Below are 16,502 nucleotides of genomic sequence, written 5' to 3'. Positions count from 1 at the left end.
ATTTTATTTGTCTACAATAGTTTATTATTTTTATAAGCGTCTTGAGAAGATTTTTTACAAATCATTCACTTTTTAATTTATTTATTTTGCTCATTTATTTCTAAATGAGCCTGTGAAAGAAAACATGTATTTAATTGTACTACAGCGCTTAAACTTGTTCTGGTCTCAAAAAGGGTGAAGTAAACCTGCCACATCTTTTACTAAAATAGTCAGCTTAATTTTTACTTGCAAAAAACTATAGATGTGCATGACACTTGAATAGTGAGTGCCAATGCCAAGAAATTCATGGATGCGTAATCTATCAAGCATGTTGTTTCCAAAAATGGCTTTCAAGTCAGAATCTTCCCATCGAAGCTCCAGGCTCCTCCCCTTTTAGTATTTTCTGGTGTCTGATCACCTGGTCATGTGACAATCCACAGAATTAGCTACTGCTAAAATTTAAAGGGGTTCTCTGGTGGTGCTAAAAAAGCAAAAACCGACACTTACCTGGGGCTTCTATCGACCCCTTGCAGTTGTCATGTCCCACCTCGTCCTCCTACGATCCTCTGTTCCCCGCCGCTGCAGTAAGGTGCCAATGACACGCGCAGGAGCGAGCACTATTCGTCTAGTTAGATGAGTATTAGACCAGGACCGGCGGCGGGGAACCGAGGATCGTAGGAGGACGGCGTGGGGCATGACAACTGCAGGGGGCCGATGGAAGCCCCAGGTAAGTGTCGTATTTTGCTTTTTTTAGCACCACCAGAGAACCCCTTAACCATCATAGGACTATTAAAGCATACAAGTCTTATGACAGAAACTGATGGGTGTTTTGTTTTTCATTTATGTGCTGAGAAAAGAGTATAATGATGTAACCACCACAATGGGCATGATATACAAACCTTTTTCACCTGTTTTCCTCTGTTTTCATCATGTCTATGTTACTTTTTAAGCTCCCAAAGAGCAAAAATATAATATAATTAAGGTAAGAAAAGTAATATTGAAATTAAGTTAATCAGGAACAACTTACTTTGAGTGATTATTTTGTTTGTAAACATGCTGAAAGGGTATATTTATTAATTAGGTGATAAATAAGTCATTTACAAGAAGTTTTGTGAATAGAGCCTATTAAGTTTATTCTTTGCTAGTTCTATAGGTGTATACAAATGTCCTAATTTTTAGAGACTGTGTGTGTGTGTGGGGGGGTTGCTATTTTTGTGGAAGCTTTTACTCTCCTGGAGCAGTGACTTTACCTTGGTTCACAGATAGATTTCTCCAACAGTATTACCATTAGAGATGTTGCGAACGGTTCCAGGCGAACTTCGGTGGTTCGCGTTGGCCAACAGCTGGCGAACTTTTCCGGAAGTTCGGTTCGCCCCATAATGCTCTATTGAGCAGAACTTTGACCCTCTACATCACAGTCAGCAGGCACATTGTTGCCAATCAGACTGCACTCACTCCTGGAGCCCCACCCCCACTTATAAAAGGCAAGGTCCTTGTGCCTCTTTACTTACTAGTCTGCCTGCACTAATTAGTTAAGGGACAGCTGCTGATAGACTCTGCTAGGAAGAGTTTAGTTAGGCTCTTATAGGCTTGTTCCTAGATGATTGTTATTACTTCCCCTCGCTCTCTCCTCCCTCACCCCTCACTCCCGGAGGGAGGAGGGTCTCATCTTTCAGGGAATTGTAGAATTTCAAAAGCCAGCTTATATACCTTGGCCGGGAATTGAACCCAGGTCTGAGTGCTTGGTAGTCAACTCTCTTAAACGCTATACCACCACCAGCACTACATGCTGAAGGCAGCCTAGCATGTACCATTATGATCTATCCTAGAGAAAAATGAGATTGCTTAAAGATTTGTAGGCTTTTAAAAGCCAGCTTATATACCTTGGCCAGGAATTGAACCCAGGTCTTGGCTGGGAATTGAACCCAGGTCTGAGTGCTTGGTAGTCAGCTCTCTTAACCGCTATACCACCACCAGCACTACATACTGAAGGCAGCCTAGCATGTACCATTATGATCTATCCTAGAGAAAAATGAGCGTGCTTAAGGATGTGTAGTATGGAGTAGAACACAGTCTGTGTGGCACAATTGGTTAGCGTGTTTGGCTGTTAATTAAAAGGTTGGCGGTTCAACCCCACCCAGGCATGGCCTTGCCTTTTGTGTTCAACAGTTGTCCGAAGAGAACCCCAGATAGCCATGTTGGCCGAAGACGCGTATGCAAGTTCCAGTTTGGATGAACTAAAGATCCTGAAACAGTTTTGGGAAAGATGGATATTCAATATAACCGTTAATTTTGAGAATCCTGACCTACTTGCATAAGGGATGGAGAGGAGGGAAGGAGGAACCACAGGAGAGGGGCAGGAGGGGGGACTAGAGGGGAGAGAGGGAGGTGAGCATGAGTGAGGGGAATGGGAGTTCAGATTGAAGATATTTATGATTTATGAGGGGTTAGTTACTGGCAGGTCTATACTAGCATGTGGGGGGGGGGAGAGAAAGAGGGAGGGGGAGAAAACTAAAAGAGGAAAAATATGTGGACTATGATGCAAACTATAAACGCACAGACTAGAAAGATGTTGACATCAATAATTCGACCGGCCGGACCGTTTAAATAATATAGCTGATTTCTGCAAGGGAAAAAACTGTCTCTGAGGTCACTAAGGCTTTCTGTACAGCTGTGGTTACCATAGGGTAATTTTTCTTAGGTATCAGAGTGTACAGTTGGAACATGCATTATGTCAAAACTATTTTTGGGAAGGCCAATTAAAGGTTCTTATCCTTGCTTTAAAATAATGAGCAGCAGATCAGACATGTTCATTTAACCAAAGCTTATGGTAATTATAGTTCTTATCTCTGACACTCTTTGTAAAGTCTTGCTATGTACATGTGCATCTAGCTGCAGATTTGTCTACATTGTTTTGGATTTATTGTTGGACCCCGTGAAGCTTATGTTATGTCTAGTGTTGAGGTTCACCTGTACAGCATGTGTCTAGAAGCTTCATAGTGAGATGCATGATGCTGTCCAAATGGGATCTGCACATGGAACACATCATCAATTCTGAGCCGATCCAGCTGCTTTCTGAAGGACATATGTGAGGGCAGGAAGCTAAATATAATCTGTGGAATTTTTAGAACATGTTTTGGATACATTTCAAGCAGAGTGCTCTTTCAGAGTTCCAGGATAACGGCACATATTTGCACTTTATTTTTTATTTTTTTTTATTGTGTCCCATATGTGCCAAATGCAGTGTTTTAAATACATATTCCGACATTCTTTCAGAGCTTGAGATAGAAAATTAAATTAATCTGTCTTACTGCTTATGGATTTTTCTTAGGGACCGGGGCGGGGTGTGTGTTAGTGTTAGCGTAAGGTTATGGAAGGTGGTGATAGAATATCAGTAACATTACCAATATTCGACTATCCATAATCTAAAATAGTAGTGTCATTCTGTGCAACCCTGGTGGTGTAGTGGTTAGCACTCTAGCCTTGCAGCCCTGAGTCCCCGGCTCTAACCCAAGCCAGGGCACGATCTGCAGGGAGTTTGTTTGTTCTCCCCGTGTCTACGTGGGTTTCCTCTGGGCAGTCCGGTTTCCTCCCACATCCCATAAACATACTGATAAGTTAACTGGCTTCCCCCTAAATTGGCCCTAAACCATGATACATACCTAGACATGTGACTATAATAGGGATTAGCTCATCTGAGGGACAGTTAAACCGGAACTGTCAGCATCGAGCGCGGACGGTTGTGTAAGAAGGATGACGCCACCTGGTGATGCTCTGCTCCGCGCTGCTCTGAATGAAGGAAATAGACTGAGATGAGAGGCCACGCCTGCAGACAGGCCCAAAACAGCCTGTGGATCGGGGGTTGGGGGCCCCTGCTCCTTATGCTCTATAAAATTCTGAGCATGCTTAAAATTACGAGCACTCCTGACATCCAGTATCTTGAATGACCTCTCAATACTTATAATCCCTGATCTTTAAGACACAGTAGTACTATAGTGCCTACTCTACATCTCTTTCTACATTCTATTACTGTACGGTATTTCTTTTGTAGTTGAATGAAGCAGATTTTACATCATATCTGCTGTTTGAATTCGGTCTTAGAAATTCAGCCCTTACACTGAAAATAAAAATATGAAACACTAGGAATGTTCTTTTTATTATTAGTACTACAGATACAATTCATCATGTTTGTTTTTAAGTTAGCTGGACTTTAAAGGCTTTGGTATGAAATGGTTAGCATAGGCAGCATTTATCTCATAAGCAGGCTTCTTAAAGGACACCCGAGGCAAAAATAAACTAATGAAATAAACGATTGTATCTATCTTCCTTCTCCTAAAAATGACTTTTTAAGATATTCCACAGTTTTGTTTTATGTTTAAATCTACTTTTTAAGTTTTAACTGTTTTATTGTTTTTGTTCAATGACACATTCATTGAAGTATGACAGAGCTAAAATCTATGAACTGTTGGCCCTTTTCATTTCTTTGTTGCTCTCAGAAACCATTTTCTGCTAGGAACGTGTTTTATAATTGGAATTTCTTGTCGGTGAGGGTCACACTGTAGTCACTTCCTGTCTGAGTCAGAACTCAGTCAGCCACTTACTTAGCTGATATTTAACTCTTTCAGGCAGAGAAAGAAAAAAAGGAACACAGCATAGTTATTTGTGTGCTAGGCACTGTATATACACATGTCTATCTCATCACGTCACATGTCACCTCGGGTATCCTTTAAGCACATGCTGGAGGTAAGTTCGCACATATGTACAATAACTGTCACATTTAGTGAACCTACATCGGTTTTGAGGGTACAAAAGAGTGATTCCTGGAACTCACAGGCTATTCAAAAAAATGGTGAAACCCCAAATACAAGGGGGAGCATGGGTCTGGGATTCAATGTAACAATTGAACAAACAGCAAAAAAAAAAACAGGCCCTGCTTCAAATCACCGTGATGTGGCTGGCATCCAGCATTTGACTGTGACATGTGTGCACCTGTACTGGCAGCATTATAAGCCACATGGACCTGGCAGCACGCCTATGGACCCTGCGTTTTTGATGCACCTGCCTCCACTTTACATTGGAGTGGTGAGAACCTCAATGAGGCAGTGAGCTGACACTTTGCCTATTTTTGTGTGCTGCGTCCATATAATCTGCTATCTATGCATATAGGAGCAAGCTGTAAACACTCTCTTTGTTGGAACGTTGTGTCAGTAGCTGTGACAGAACCTACGTGCTGCTTTCATTAATACACTGCTGTTGAAGTATCCAGGAGAAAGTGCAAGCATTCTAGGGTGGACAAACTCTGATTTTTGATTCATCCGAGCTCGCTACAACTCAGTGAAGCTGCCTTGATCTGCTTCACTGGCAGGCAATTGTCCAGTTTAAGCATGGGATTTTGACCCTGTCATAGTGCATAACTAGATTATTGGTTTGTTACTGGACTTTTGGTGTGCATGTGAAGGCCCAGCTGGCTGTGGTTGTATTATCCATTGGAGATTGACAGCAATGTTTTTAAACTTTACATGTTTTTGGAATTACAGTGTTGCTAACATTTTGAATAAAATGACGGTGATTTGAAGCAGGGCCTGGCTTTTTGCTGTTTGTTCGTTTGTTAGGGTGACCGTTTTGGGGCACAACCACTATACGAACAAACACATTTCTCGGCTAAAGCCTCGAAGAGTGTACCGTACCGCAGGGGTCTCAAACTGAATCATGTACGGGGCCAAAATATAAAGCACACTAAGATAAAACATTTATTCAACAGTCTCAAGCTGAAATATTTCAAACAGAAATTTGACTTTGAACAGAGTACAAAATTGATAAACAAAATTAAAAAAATATATTTTCTTGAACAATAACATCAAGCAAAATTTTAATATTGCTACACATACAAAATAGGATATTTAATTTACAAAAAATATAGGTTATTAACATGTTCACCTATTTATTTGTTTGTCCCAGGCAGGTGGGTTATAGGAGCGTCAGCTCCAAACAGCTAATGGCTGTTTCATGTTAAGAGAATGCGTGCAGTTTGAGGAGGAATAGGCCCTACCCTTATATGAACAATCACAATGGAAGAGGCTGCTCATTTGCATGCTGACACAGCAAAGAAAAAAAAATGTGCACATGCATACAGTACATTGGCTATGGCCCGCCATCTCCATGGAAACGCCACGGTACAAGTGTTGGGGTATCCTAATATGCTGTAGCTTTTTGCTGTTAGACGAGACAAATAACACTTATATTGCGCTTTTCTCCTGGCGGATTCAAAGCAACAGAGCTGCAGCCACTAGGATGCACTCTGTAGGCAGTAGCAGTGTTAGGACGTCTTGCCCAAGAGCCCTACTTAATAGGTGCTGGCTTACTGAATATGAAGAGCCGACATTTGAACCCAGGTCTCATGTGTCAGAGGCAGAGCCCTTAAATAGTACACTATTTAGCCACTGCACATATACAGCACAGGTCAGTGCTCTCTATTTCCTCCTTTCTTTTACCGTTTATAATCATGCACATTTGAAGCTCTTGTGGCCCCAATAAAATGGCCAGGCAGGCCGGATTTGGCCCATGTGCCTTGAGTTTGACACCTGTTCTTTGGAGTATTTGGTCATGTTATGGCTGCAGTAGTTTGCCTGAAATGTTGTTCTGCTTCCTGAGAGCCTTACAGGAGTTTACTGCAGTGGGATCTATCCCACAACCAAGGCTTCTCTGCTGACTGGTGTTAAGGACAGGTATGTTGGAGTGCTGCATAACAGAAGTTTGGTCTGCTAATTAGAAGCTTTAGAGCCCATGGTATACCAATAACATATTTCATTGTATCCCATGAACATTGGCCCACAATTTTTATTGGGTGAGGCTTGAGTGATAAACTGTGTGTAACACTTTTGAATGGCTGGATGGTAATATTGTTTTCTCTACTTCACAGCCAAAAGACAAGAGTCATGTCCTTGTAAGACAAAGGTCAATTGTAAACTTGGAGAACTTCAGAAAACAATATATTCGGAGGCGCTGGAAGGTAATGCAATCATAATTCAAATGAGGCTTATACTGTTGCTGCTCATGTACAGTCTTCTGTATCTAATGTATAGAGTACTTTCTGTCTTATAAAATGAAACATAATGGTGTTAGATTACAATTTTCTGATTAGAAATACATATCTGTGTGACTTCTTTAGTAATGCATACGGATAAATGATCTGCTTCATTATACTTTGTGTGAGTTACTGAATTTATTTTTACTTTGTGTGTTTTCATGTTCACTCTCCACTACTTGGCAACACTGTCTATTTCTCTGCCACATGGCTTCCCCTCCACCCCACTTTGCTAGCTTTGTCCATGCTACTTTGCCCACTCTTGACACCATTTGCCTACTTTTTCTCTCTTTAAGCGGTGCATATGAGGTGATGAGTCATTCAGTTGTAGCCCATGTTGGTGAGCGCTTGCTCTGTTTTCTGCTGTACTTTTTCACTCTGTCTACAACATTTGCTTGGTACTTCTTTCTTCGCTCACTTTCATTCATATGTCTACCATTATTCCACTTTGCATGCTGTGTGTCTTTCTCTCTCTTTCTGCCATGTTGCTTGCTATTTCTCTTTTTCTCTGTTACTTTACTTTCTGTTTTTATTGTCTCTGCCACTTTCCTTGCTTTCTATAGGTCTGTTTTTCACTGAGCTTGCTCACGTTCCCTGTTGCTTTGCACTCTCTTACTCTATCCACTTTGCTTACGCTTCATCCCTGTCACTTTGCTTATGTTCTCTGTTTTGTCTGTCATTTTCCTCTTTCTCTTACTGTTTGTCTTGCTACTTTACTTGCTTTCTCTCTGATACTTTCCTCTCTGTCTCTCTCTCCCTTCTCCTTCCCCCTTTTACTCACTCCCACTTTCTTTGCTTTTCCCCCTTCTTGCCTTGTCTATGACACTTTGTTTACATTTTCTACTTTGCTTTTACTATCCATCGCTTTATCTGAACATTTGTTTTTTCTGTTCATCATTTGCTCACCCTACTCCTGTCCGTCACTGTGCAGTAGTGCTTTCTTTCTTTCAATAGTTACTTTGCATGCTTTTTTTCTCAGTCCATATTTATCTCTCTCATTTTGCTCTCTCTCCATATCTCCACTTTGTTAATTCTGTCTGTATCTTCCCTTTTACCTGCTCTTATTTATCTCTCCAGTTGTGCTCATGCTCTCTCTCACTGCAACTTTGCACTTTCTGGCTCACTTTCTTTGCTTTTTATACCTACTGTTCCCCACAGCCTCAGAGTCAAACAAATGCTGAAACTATATTCAACGATATACACAAGCCTTCACATTTCACCATCCACCAACAAGCACTAATTTGCTAGTTTCCTTAACTTCTACAGAATGTGAACACATAATCAGACATCAGCATAATTAACAATTAAAGGAAGGGAAAATATGTGCTTAGTGAATGTTGGTTGGCACCTGTCCATGGTTCTGATTTTATGATAGGGAGATCAGTCTCATACACAGCCTGTTTTGAAATAGACCTAAGTGTTTGCATTCGTAAGTGCCAGCAACTGAGATTCTTTTTTAATCTTGCATGCATGCTGTGGTCCACAGATAGGAAGAATGCAGTGAGTGTGACAAAATGCAAAATACTATAATACAAAATTCTCTGTAAATTCACATTAAGTAACGTAGGTGTCGTATTGTGTATATGCACACTTAGGCAACATACAGGTGAAACTCCTGCAAAAGTACATTTATTTCAGTAATTCAACTCAAAAGATGAAACATATATGACATAGGAAACCTTCGCAGGTGTTTTGAATGAATTAGCCAATTACGGTCTGAAACGTTGAGCCTAGAATATTGAATGTTTTCACAATTCTAATGGTCTGAGATCCTGATTTTGGGGTTTACATAAGCTGTAAGCCATAATCATCAAATTATAACAAATAAAGGCTTGAAATATCTCGCATTTAATGTGTCTATTTCATATATTAGTTTCACTTTTTTTGCAGCAGTTTTGCAGCAATTTTTCTACCAGCAGTAAAAGAAAAAAACAATTAACGACTGCTGTACAAATCATTTGTAATTACATTAGAAGTGCTTTGAAATCACCCAAAATCGTGCTGGAAAATGCCACAAATCGCTACACTAAGCACAAGCGCAGTTGCTCCTTTTAGTGGGCTCCAGGCCTTATACCGTACTTATACTATGTGCTTCTCTTGAGATATCCCCATGGTGGTTCATAGAAAGGAAACTGAATACCACTTATTTAGAAAGTAGTTTTTCACAATAAGAGTGGATATGTGATGACAAACCCAGCTCAAACTACAGAGACTGGAGTAGCATCTGAAGTGAGGAGATGCATTGGTGGATCCTGGAGAGGTGAGGCACTTCATTTGCACTGTGCATGGGGGGGGGGGGGGGCAGGCACCTCTGGCTTCCTATACTGGTGGGATACTTCTGGCTACCTATTCTTGGGGGAAAGGGGGATGAGACACCTGAGGATACTTATACTGGCTGGGGGGGGGGGCACCTCTGGTTACCCTTACTGAGCGGACATCTCTGGCTATGCTTACTCGGGGGACACTTTAGACTAATACTTGGAGGACCCCTCTGGCTACCTATTATTGTATTATTGTAATACTTTTGGGCTGTACATCTGGCTACCTAATATTGTTTGGAGGCACATCTGTTTACTTAATACTGCTAACTGGGGGCACATCTGGCTACCTAATACTGAAATTTAGGAGCTCGTGGCTGCATATTCTATTATCTGGAGGAACATGGCCACTTAATTATTTTATCTTGGGGCACCTGGCTATTTAATTTTATTCTTTTGAGGCACTAGACTACTTTATTATTATTATTATTATTATTATTATTTATTGTATTTATAAAGCGCCAACATATTACGCAGCGCTGAACATTAATTTAGGTTACAGACAATATTTAGGGGTGACATACAGCAATATGACAATACAGGAATACAAGAAAAACCAGAACACACAGCACAGTATGAGTACAAGGTAATGCTTAGTCAGTCACTGGAGGGGAGCATGGAGATTAGGCAAGTTAGGTTCACTCAGATGCATAGCATGGGTGCACAGTAATGGAGGTGCAAGATCAGGTAGGACACAAAAGGAGGAGGACCCTGCCCAAAGGCTTACAATCTAGAGGGTAATCACTACTTAAAGTGAACTCAAGGTGAGAGTTATATGGAGGCTGACATTTTTTTCCTTTTAAGCAATACTAGTTGCCTGGCTGTCCTACTAATCCTCTGCCTCTTATATTTTCAGCTATAGACCCTGAGCAAACATATGCACATCAGTTGTATCTGATAATATTGTCAGAACTGACAAGATTAGCTTCATACTTGTTTCTGGTGTACTTCAGACACTACTGCAGCCAAATAGATCAGCAGGGCTGCCAGGCAAATGGTATTGTTTAAAAGGAAACAAATATTGAAGCCTCCATATCTCTCTCACCTTGGGTTCACTGAAATTCATGGGGGCATGTGACTACTAGATTTTTTTTTTTTTATCTGGAGGCATGTGACTACTTAATTTTTTTTATCTGGAGGCATGTGATTACTTTAACTACTTAATTTTTTAATGTTAAAATGAACCTAAGGTGAATGAAAACAAAAAAGTTAGATACTTACCTAGGATGTTCCAGGGGCTTCCTGTGTCCATCTCACCCCCACTGTTGCCACACACAGACCTTGTAAACATTTGACAAGCGCTTGTTGAATATTTTCTCATGGCCGCGCTCCCCACCATGTAAAAGCGTGGCTTTACAGTGCCTTGGTGAGTATGGCCATGCCTCAAGCTGAAGCCACTCTCTTAAAGAGCAGCTCTGTGCTACTGCGTAGGTGTGTCAGGGGCGGATATGCTCATGCACAAAAGGAAGTGTGGCCGCAAACTGAAAGGGACCTGGGCAGGAGCAGTGGTCACAAGGAAGACATAGGAAGCCTCTGAAGGATCCATATCTAAATGTTTTTGTTTTCATCTGGGTCAAGTTTGCTTGAAGTCACATGGTTGTTTAAGTCTTGTATCTAGGAGGGCCATGACTACTTCATTTTTGGGTCGGGTTCACAGTGGCCAGGACAGAACTTATCATAATGGATTTGCTGTGACAAGCTCAAGTGTGGCTGTATTGTGCCTTCATGAGTACAGCCACGCCAGAGACTTCCCTGTTCATAGGTGAGTATCTAACTTTTTTGTGTTTTTCTTTCTCAGGTTTGCTTTTAAGAGAACCCAAGGTGGATCTTTGGGGGGGGGGGGGGGATGGGACACAGAGGCAGGTCCTTTGCCTAATGACATGGCTCTGACCCCCCCAAATGCAACTCTCTGCCCCCCCCCTCTCCACTGCCGTGCTATAGCCCCCCGAGTTTAGCAACAAGATTTGTCGCTAACTCGGAGGTAAACACAGGGGAGAGGAATTCCCTGTTCAAAACACCTGCCAGGGGTGTTCCTGCAGGGTTTCCTGAGCTGCCATTGGGCAGCTCTCTCTCTTTCTGGCCGTGCCTCCTGCCGTTCCCCGACCTCCCTGCATGCTATGAGAGACACACAGTCTCTCAGTGCAGCGCTGTGACCTATAGGTCACAAAAGTGAAAGTGGGCAATTGCGGCCCACGGGAGCAGCGGTTTTTGCGGCTACCTGATCCGCTCAGCTATCAGGTAGCTTTTTTTTTTTTTTTCATTTCTTGAGCCCACCTCAGGCTCTCTTCAAGTCACATGGCTATTTAAGTCTTGTATATAGGAGGGCCATGACTACTTAATTTGTGTATCTGTGGGGTACAGTGGCCCGGACAGAACCTACCATAAAGGATTTACTTTGACAAGCTCAAGTATTTTTTACACCTAACAATACTACTCTTTGTGGTACATGTACCATGTGATTAGAAACTAGGCTGTATATCATGTGATATAAGAAATTACATTTTTCCAAGGTAAATGTACCTAAGGTAAGCACATAGGTGTGCTAGATTCACATTATCCTTTCCCCTCTTCATTCCCTCTGGTCTCTCTAAACACTCCTTGAAAAATATGACTTTTGGGTTAAGTCAATTTTCACATGGGAAGTTCCATGTAGTACATGTAACGATTGGTGTCAGCAAGCACAGATTCTGATAATTGGTGATCTGCAGAATCACCAATAATGCAAGTATAGTACGACACAGTACAATCGCAAGCAAGAGGGTGCTTAGTACAATCGAGTATCTCAATAGGGCACAGAGATACAACCTCCAGGTAAGCTGGAACAGCAGACAACAATAATATACAGCGTAAATACAAGTCTGTGGAAAAATACAAGTCTGTGGAAAAATCCACCACACAGTAATTCCTCAGAGGTGTGGTTACCTCTGAATGGAAACCCAGTGTGTGAGATCCTCCAAAGGACGGAGTGGAGGAACCTCAGCCTCTAGCAGCAAGGGTTTGCTAGTGGGGGTAGTCTCAAAGAGGCAATGTAAGAAAACGCGGAAAAGCCGCCGCGTGTGCTGAAAGCAAGGCGGCTGATTCCGCGTCCAACGCGGCAGTTTGCACGTGTAGGCACGCATCTGGGACTGTGGCAGAACGCGGAAAAGCCGCCGCATGTTCTAACAGCAAAGCAGCTGTCTCCGCGTCCAAGGCGGCGGTTTGTACGCAGCAGCGTGCCTTTGGTGTGGCTGGGTCTGTTAGTCCACATGGACGAAAGGAGAGCTACGCACGCGCGGGCCAGAAGTCAGGACCTTTATACCAGCAGGGGAAGTGTCAGCTGATCAGGACGATCAGCTGATTCCTGCTGGACTCATGATTGGCTGAGTGGCTCGGACGGGGCAGCAGAGTTCAGCAACTATATATTCTGCTTGCTTGTCAGTTGCTGGTTGTCTGCCATTGCGAACACTTACGTGGAAGCATACAGACCTTAGTCAGATCCTACAGTGTGTTTGAACCAGGAGGACCTGGGAATTCACACTGAGCCAGATTACTTTTGTATATCATCTGTGTTATTCTCTAGCATAGTTCCAGGGTGTTGAGATCACGACCCTTACACCCCAGACTAGGGAACTGTATTATCATTTGTGTTATATTCCAGACTAGTTCCAGGGTGCTGAGAACACGGACCTCGCACCCAAGACTAGGGAACTGTATTATCATTTGTGTTATACTCCAGACTAGTTCCAGGGTGCTGAGAACACGGACCTTGCACCCAAGATTAGGGAACTGTGTTATTATTTGTGTTATACTCCAGACTAGTTCCAGGGTGCTGAGAACACGGACCTTGCACCCAAGATTAGGGAACTGTGTTATCATTTGTGTTATACTCCAGACTAGTTCCAGGGTGCTGAGAACACGGACTTCACACCCAAGATTAGGGAACTGTGTTATAATTTGTGTTATACTCCAGACTAGTTCCAGGGTGCTGAGAACACGGACCTCGCACCCAAGATTAGGGAACTGTGTTATCATTTGTGTTATACTCCAGACCTGCTTGTGACGCCCATCTTCCAGGGGTCACTAGCTACCGTGTCTTCTTGCTATCCAGCCTGGGACTCCACCCCTTGGACGTCTCAGGCTGCCGCAAGGTCTCTGCACTTCCCAAGGGAGGTATTTCTCATACTTCCAAGGACCTCCTGCTCCTCGGGTGGTCCTCTCTCAAAGTATTACTGTTACACCAAACACTCACATATCGAAAGGTGTCCAGAGGTTAGCAATATATCTGATTGTCGGTGATACTGCAGATCATCAATAATCGGGTATATATCTGCATTCTTAGTGATACTGCAGATCAACAATAGTCAGATTCTCTCTGCGTGCTGACACCAATCGTTACAGGCAAGCCTCTGATAGAACCCTACAGTGGGAGACGTTCCACTGAAGGGAGAAAGGTCAGACAAAATGAGGTTCGGCAACAGATCAGGCGGCAGCAGTACAGAAACGTGAGACAAGAGTATAGTCGGAAACCAAGCCAATAGTCGATAACGGTACGGGCTGGCGAAGTACAGAATCAGGAAGCAGAAGAGTAGTCAAGACAGGCACAGAATCATACACGATAAATCAAGACAGTATAATATGTGTATATATTGGCGATAAACCAATATATAACAATCTCAATACGAGGCAGACTAGGTCTGAGTGCTGACACAGGGTATCGCAAACACAGACGAAGTGTGACTGAAAAGCACTTCCTTATATACTGCCTGGGAGAGAAGCCTCCACCCCAGGCAGCAACCAATCAGAGCAGGCTAAAATGTCAGCTGACCTCCAGGTCAGCTGACACGCTTTCTAAGAGTATAAAGGCGTGTCTGGCGCGCGCGCACCCCCTAGAGGCAAGACGGCAGAGCCCTGGTGAGCAGCATGCTGGTGAGTTTGGAGCAGAGCGCTCGGACGGATTTGCGCAGCGGATGCGGACGAATTTTTGCATCCGGCGTTGGAAGGTCCGCTTGCCGGACTGGATGCGACCATATTTCCGCAATCCATCCGGCGTTGCGGATTTTTCGTTACAGTACAATATAAGATTCAACAAGTTTTAATTTGTTACTTAGGAATGTACGATAGTAACTCAGTTACTATTGTGCTACTTGTATTGATATTTGGCAACATACTTAAAACCAACCTATAAGAAACAAGTAGGATCATTGTTCAGCATTTATTAAAGTTGCTTGTTAAAATACCGGTACTTAAAATATGTAGAGAAAGTTTATTAAAGCGGTTTAAAACCTTGACATAATATTCAATAAAAACATGTTTTCCTACTTTTTATATGCCATACGGTTATCATATTTGCATTAGTGCATAAGTATTATTATTCATTTAGAAATTATACGTTCCCAAAAGTACAGTTTTTTGCTTTGTGAGCTGACTTTTCATTTTATTAAAAACTGGTTTTATTCACTATTTATTAAATTCAGAAATGCTTTGAGTCTCTGTCTGTGTCCAGCAGCTTCTCCACAGTCAGAAAATGTGTCATATTCCTCACTTGATACATTTAAGTAAACACAAGATAACATTATCTACAACTTCGGATGTATCCACATTTCACTGCACTGAACCTTTAATGCTGTGTAACCCTTTGAATGCTGGTCTAGTAAAACAAAATGCTGGTTGTATATAATATGCTGTAAATCATTTTTTAGAGCAAAGAAGAAATGCTGGGTTATATTCCGCTTTAAAGTTAATGGTATGACTCTCCCCTTTCCAGCTTTCTTACAGTGTAGTATCTCTCTGCAATCACCTGAGTCGTTCCTTGAAGAAAAAAGTTCTTAATGAAGCAGCTAGTACATTGGTAATAATGTATTTTTATTTTTTTCTTATTGTAATCTCAACAGATGGTTACTGTAATGGAAACTATAAGATGTCATTGCATGTAGTAATTAAACTGTTCAGGAAATCAAATTGTAAACCAGGAACATCAGATTCAATGAGTTAAATGTTCTTTTCTTGGCACATGCTCTAGGATCAATTACTTTTTCACAAACACTTTTATGTTATTTACTGGCTGTTTTGGCTATTTTTGATTAAATTATATGTCAGTTATCCATGTCTGATCCATCTAATGTGAAATATTTCCAATTCTGACAGTCTTTAGCAGGGCTGTAGAGTCAATACAAAAATCATCCACTCCAACTCTTGATTTCATGAAACTACCAATTCAGACTCTAGGTACCCAAAATTGCTCCGACTCAGACTCCTTAACTCCGACTCCACAGCCCTGGTCTTTAGCTTGTTGTATTCTAGATGGTGTTTCAGCAAATTTTGCCACTTTGAGGAGTGGTGAATGTCTTCTATAATAAAAAAAGAAAAAGTCCAGTTGAATCTTTTTTTGTTTGAAAAATCATTGTACATGAACCACACATACGATGTTCTGAATGTATACTATCAGGTTTGACAGGTTCTGGATAGTGTAGTGCATAACAGTTGGCTTATGGGTCCTCCAGTTAGGAAAACACTCTCAGCTGAGATGGCAACATTTTTTGGCTGATTCTATTTTGCACCTGTTCTGCTAAGGGTCAAAATCTCATTTGGTCTACTGACATGACTTGGGAGGGTTGTATGTTTTTGCATGTAATAGTGACCCAACTTACCACGTGATGCCAGGTCCCGAAATACCAGCTTCAACTAATCAGTGAAATGTTAATGCTATCATGGATTAAGACATAAATATGTCTGTACCAAAACTTCAGGGGTAAACAAAATTAGTCCATATATACTTAACAACTTTTTCCACTGCTACAGTATATCTACGTCATCTACGGCACCCTCCATGCCACCATGACGAAGATATACCATTTTAGCTTGCAGCCCTGCTGTGCATGATCGGGTGCGCTTCGGAGCACACCCCCCGGCACTGTCAGCTGCATTATTAATTGGTGAAAGGGAACATGTTCCCTTGTAGCCAATTAGTCCACCCCCCTCCCATGAACGATTGCTGCAGTAGTCAACTGCAGCGATCCTTCATCTGTCCCCCTCTGTGCACAAATCATTAAAAAAATCCACCAGAAAGCAGCCTCACTCACCTTACCTCTTTCCTGCGACTATCCTGAAGCCCAAGCCTCCGTTACCCGCTCTGCATTCAGCCG

General features: G+C 42.0%; 1 protein-coding gene across 1 annotated transcript in view; it reads left to right on the top strand.

Moving 5' to 3' along the window:
- Nucleotides 1–16,502, top strand: part of DAPK2 (death associated protein kinase 2) — a 134,483-nt gene that overhangs the window by 96,430 nt on the left and 21,551 nt on the right. The window contains exons 10-11 of the mRNA XM_068275801.1: nt 6,899–6,988; nt 15,125–15,208. Of these exons, the coding sequence (XP_068131902.1) occupies nt 6,899–6,988; nt 15,125–15,208 (174 nt within the window). The remainder of the gene's footprint in view (nt 1–6,898; nt 6,989–15,124; nt 15,209–16,502) is intronic.

Source organism: Hyperolius riggenbachi, chromosome 3, assembly GCF_040937935.1.
Source record: "Hyperolius riggenbachi isolate aHypRig1 chromosome 3, aHypRig1.pri, whole genome shotgun sequence".
In the NCBI taxonomy this organism is placed as follows: domain Eukaryota; kingdom Metazoa; phylum Chordata; class Amphibia; order Anura; family Hyperoliidae; genus Hyperolius; species Hyperolius riggenbachi.
The sequence above is the reverse complement of the archived record's forward strand: the minus strand, read 5'-3'. Positions and strand labels throughout refer to the sequence as shown.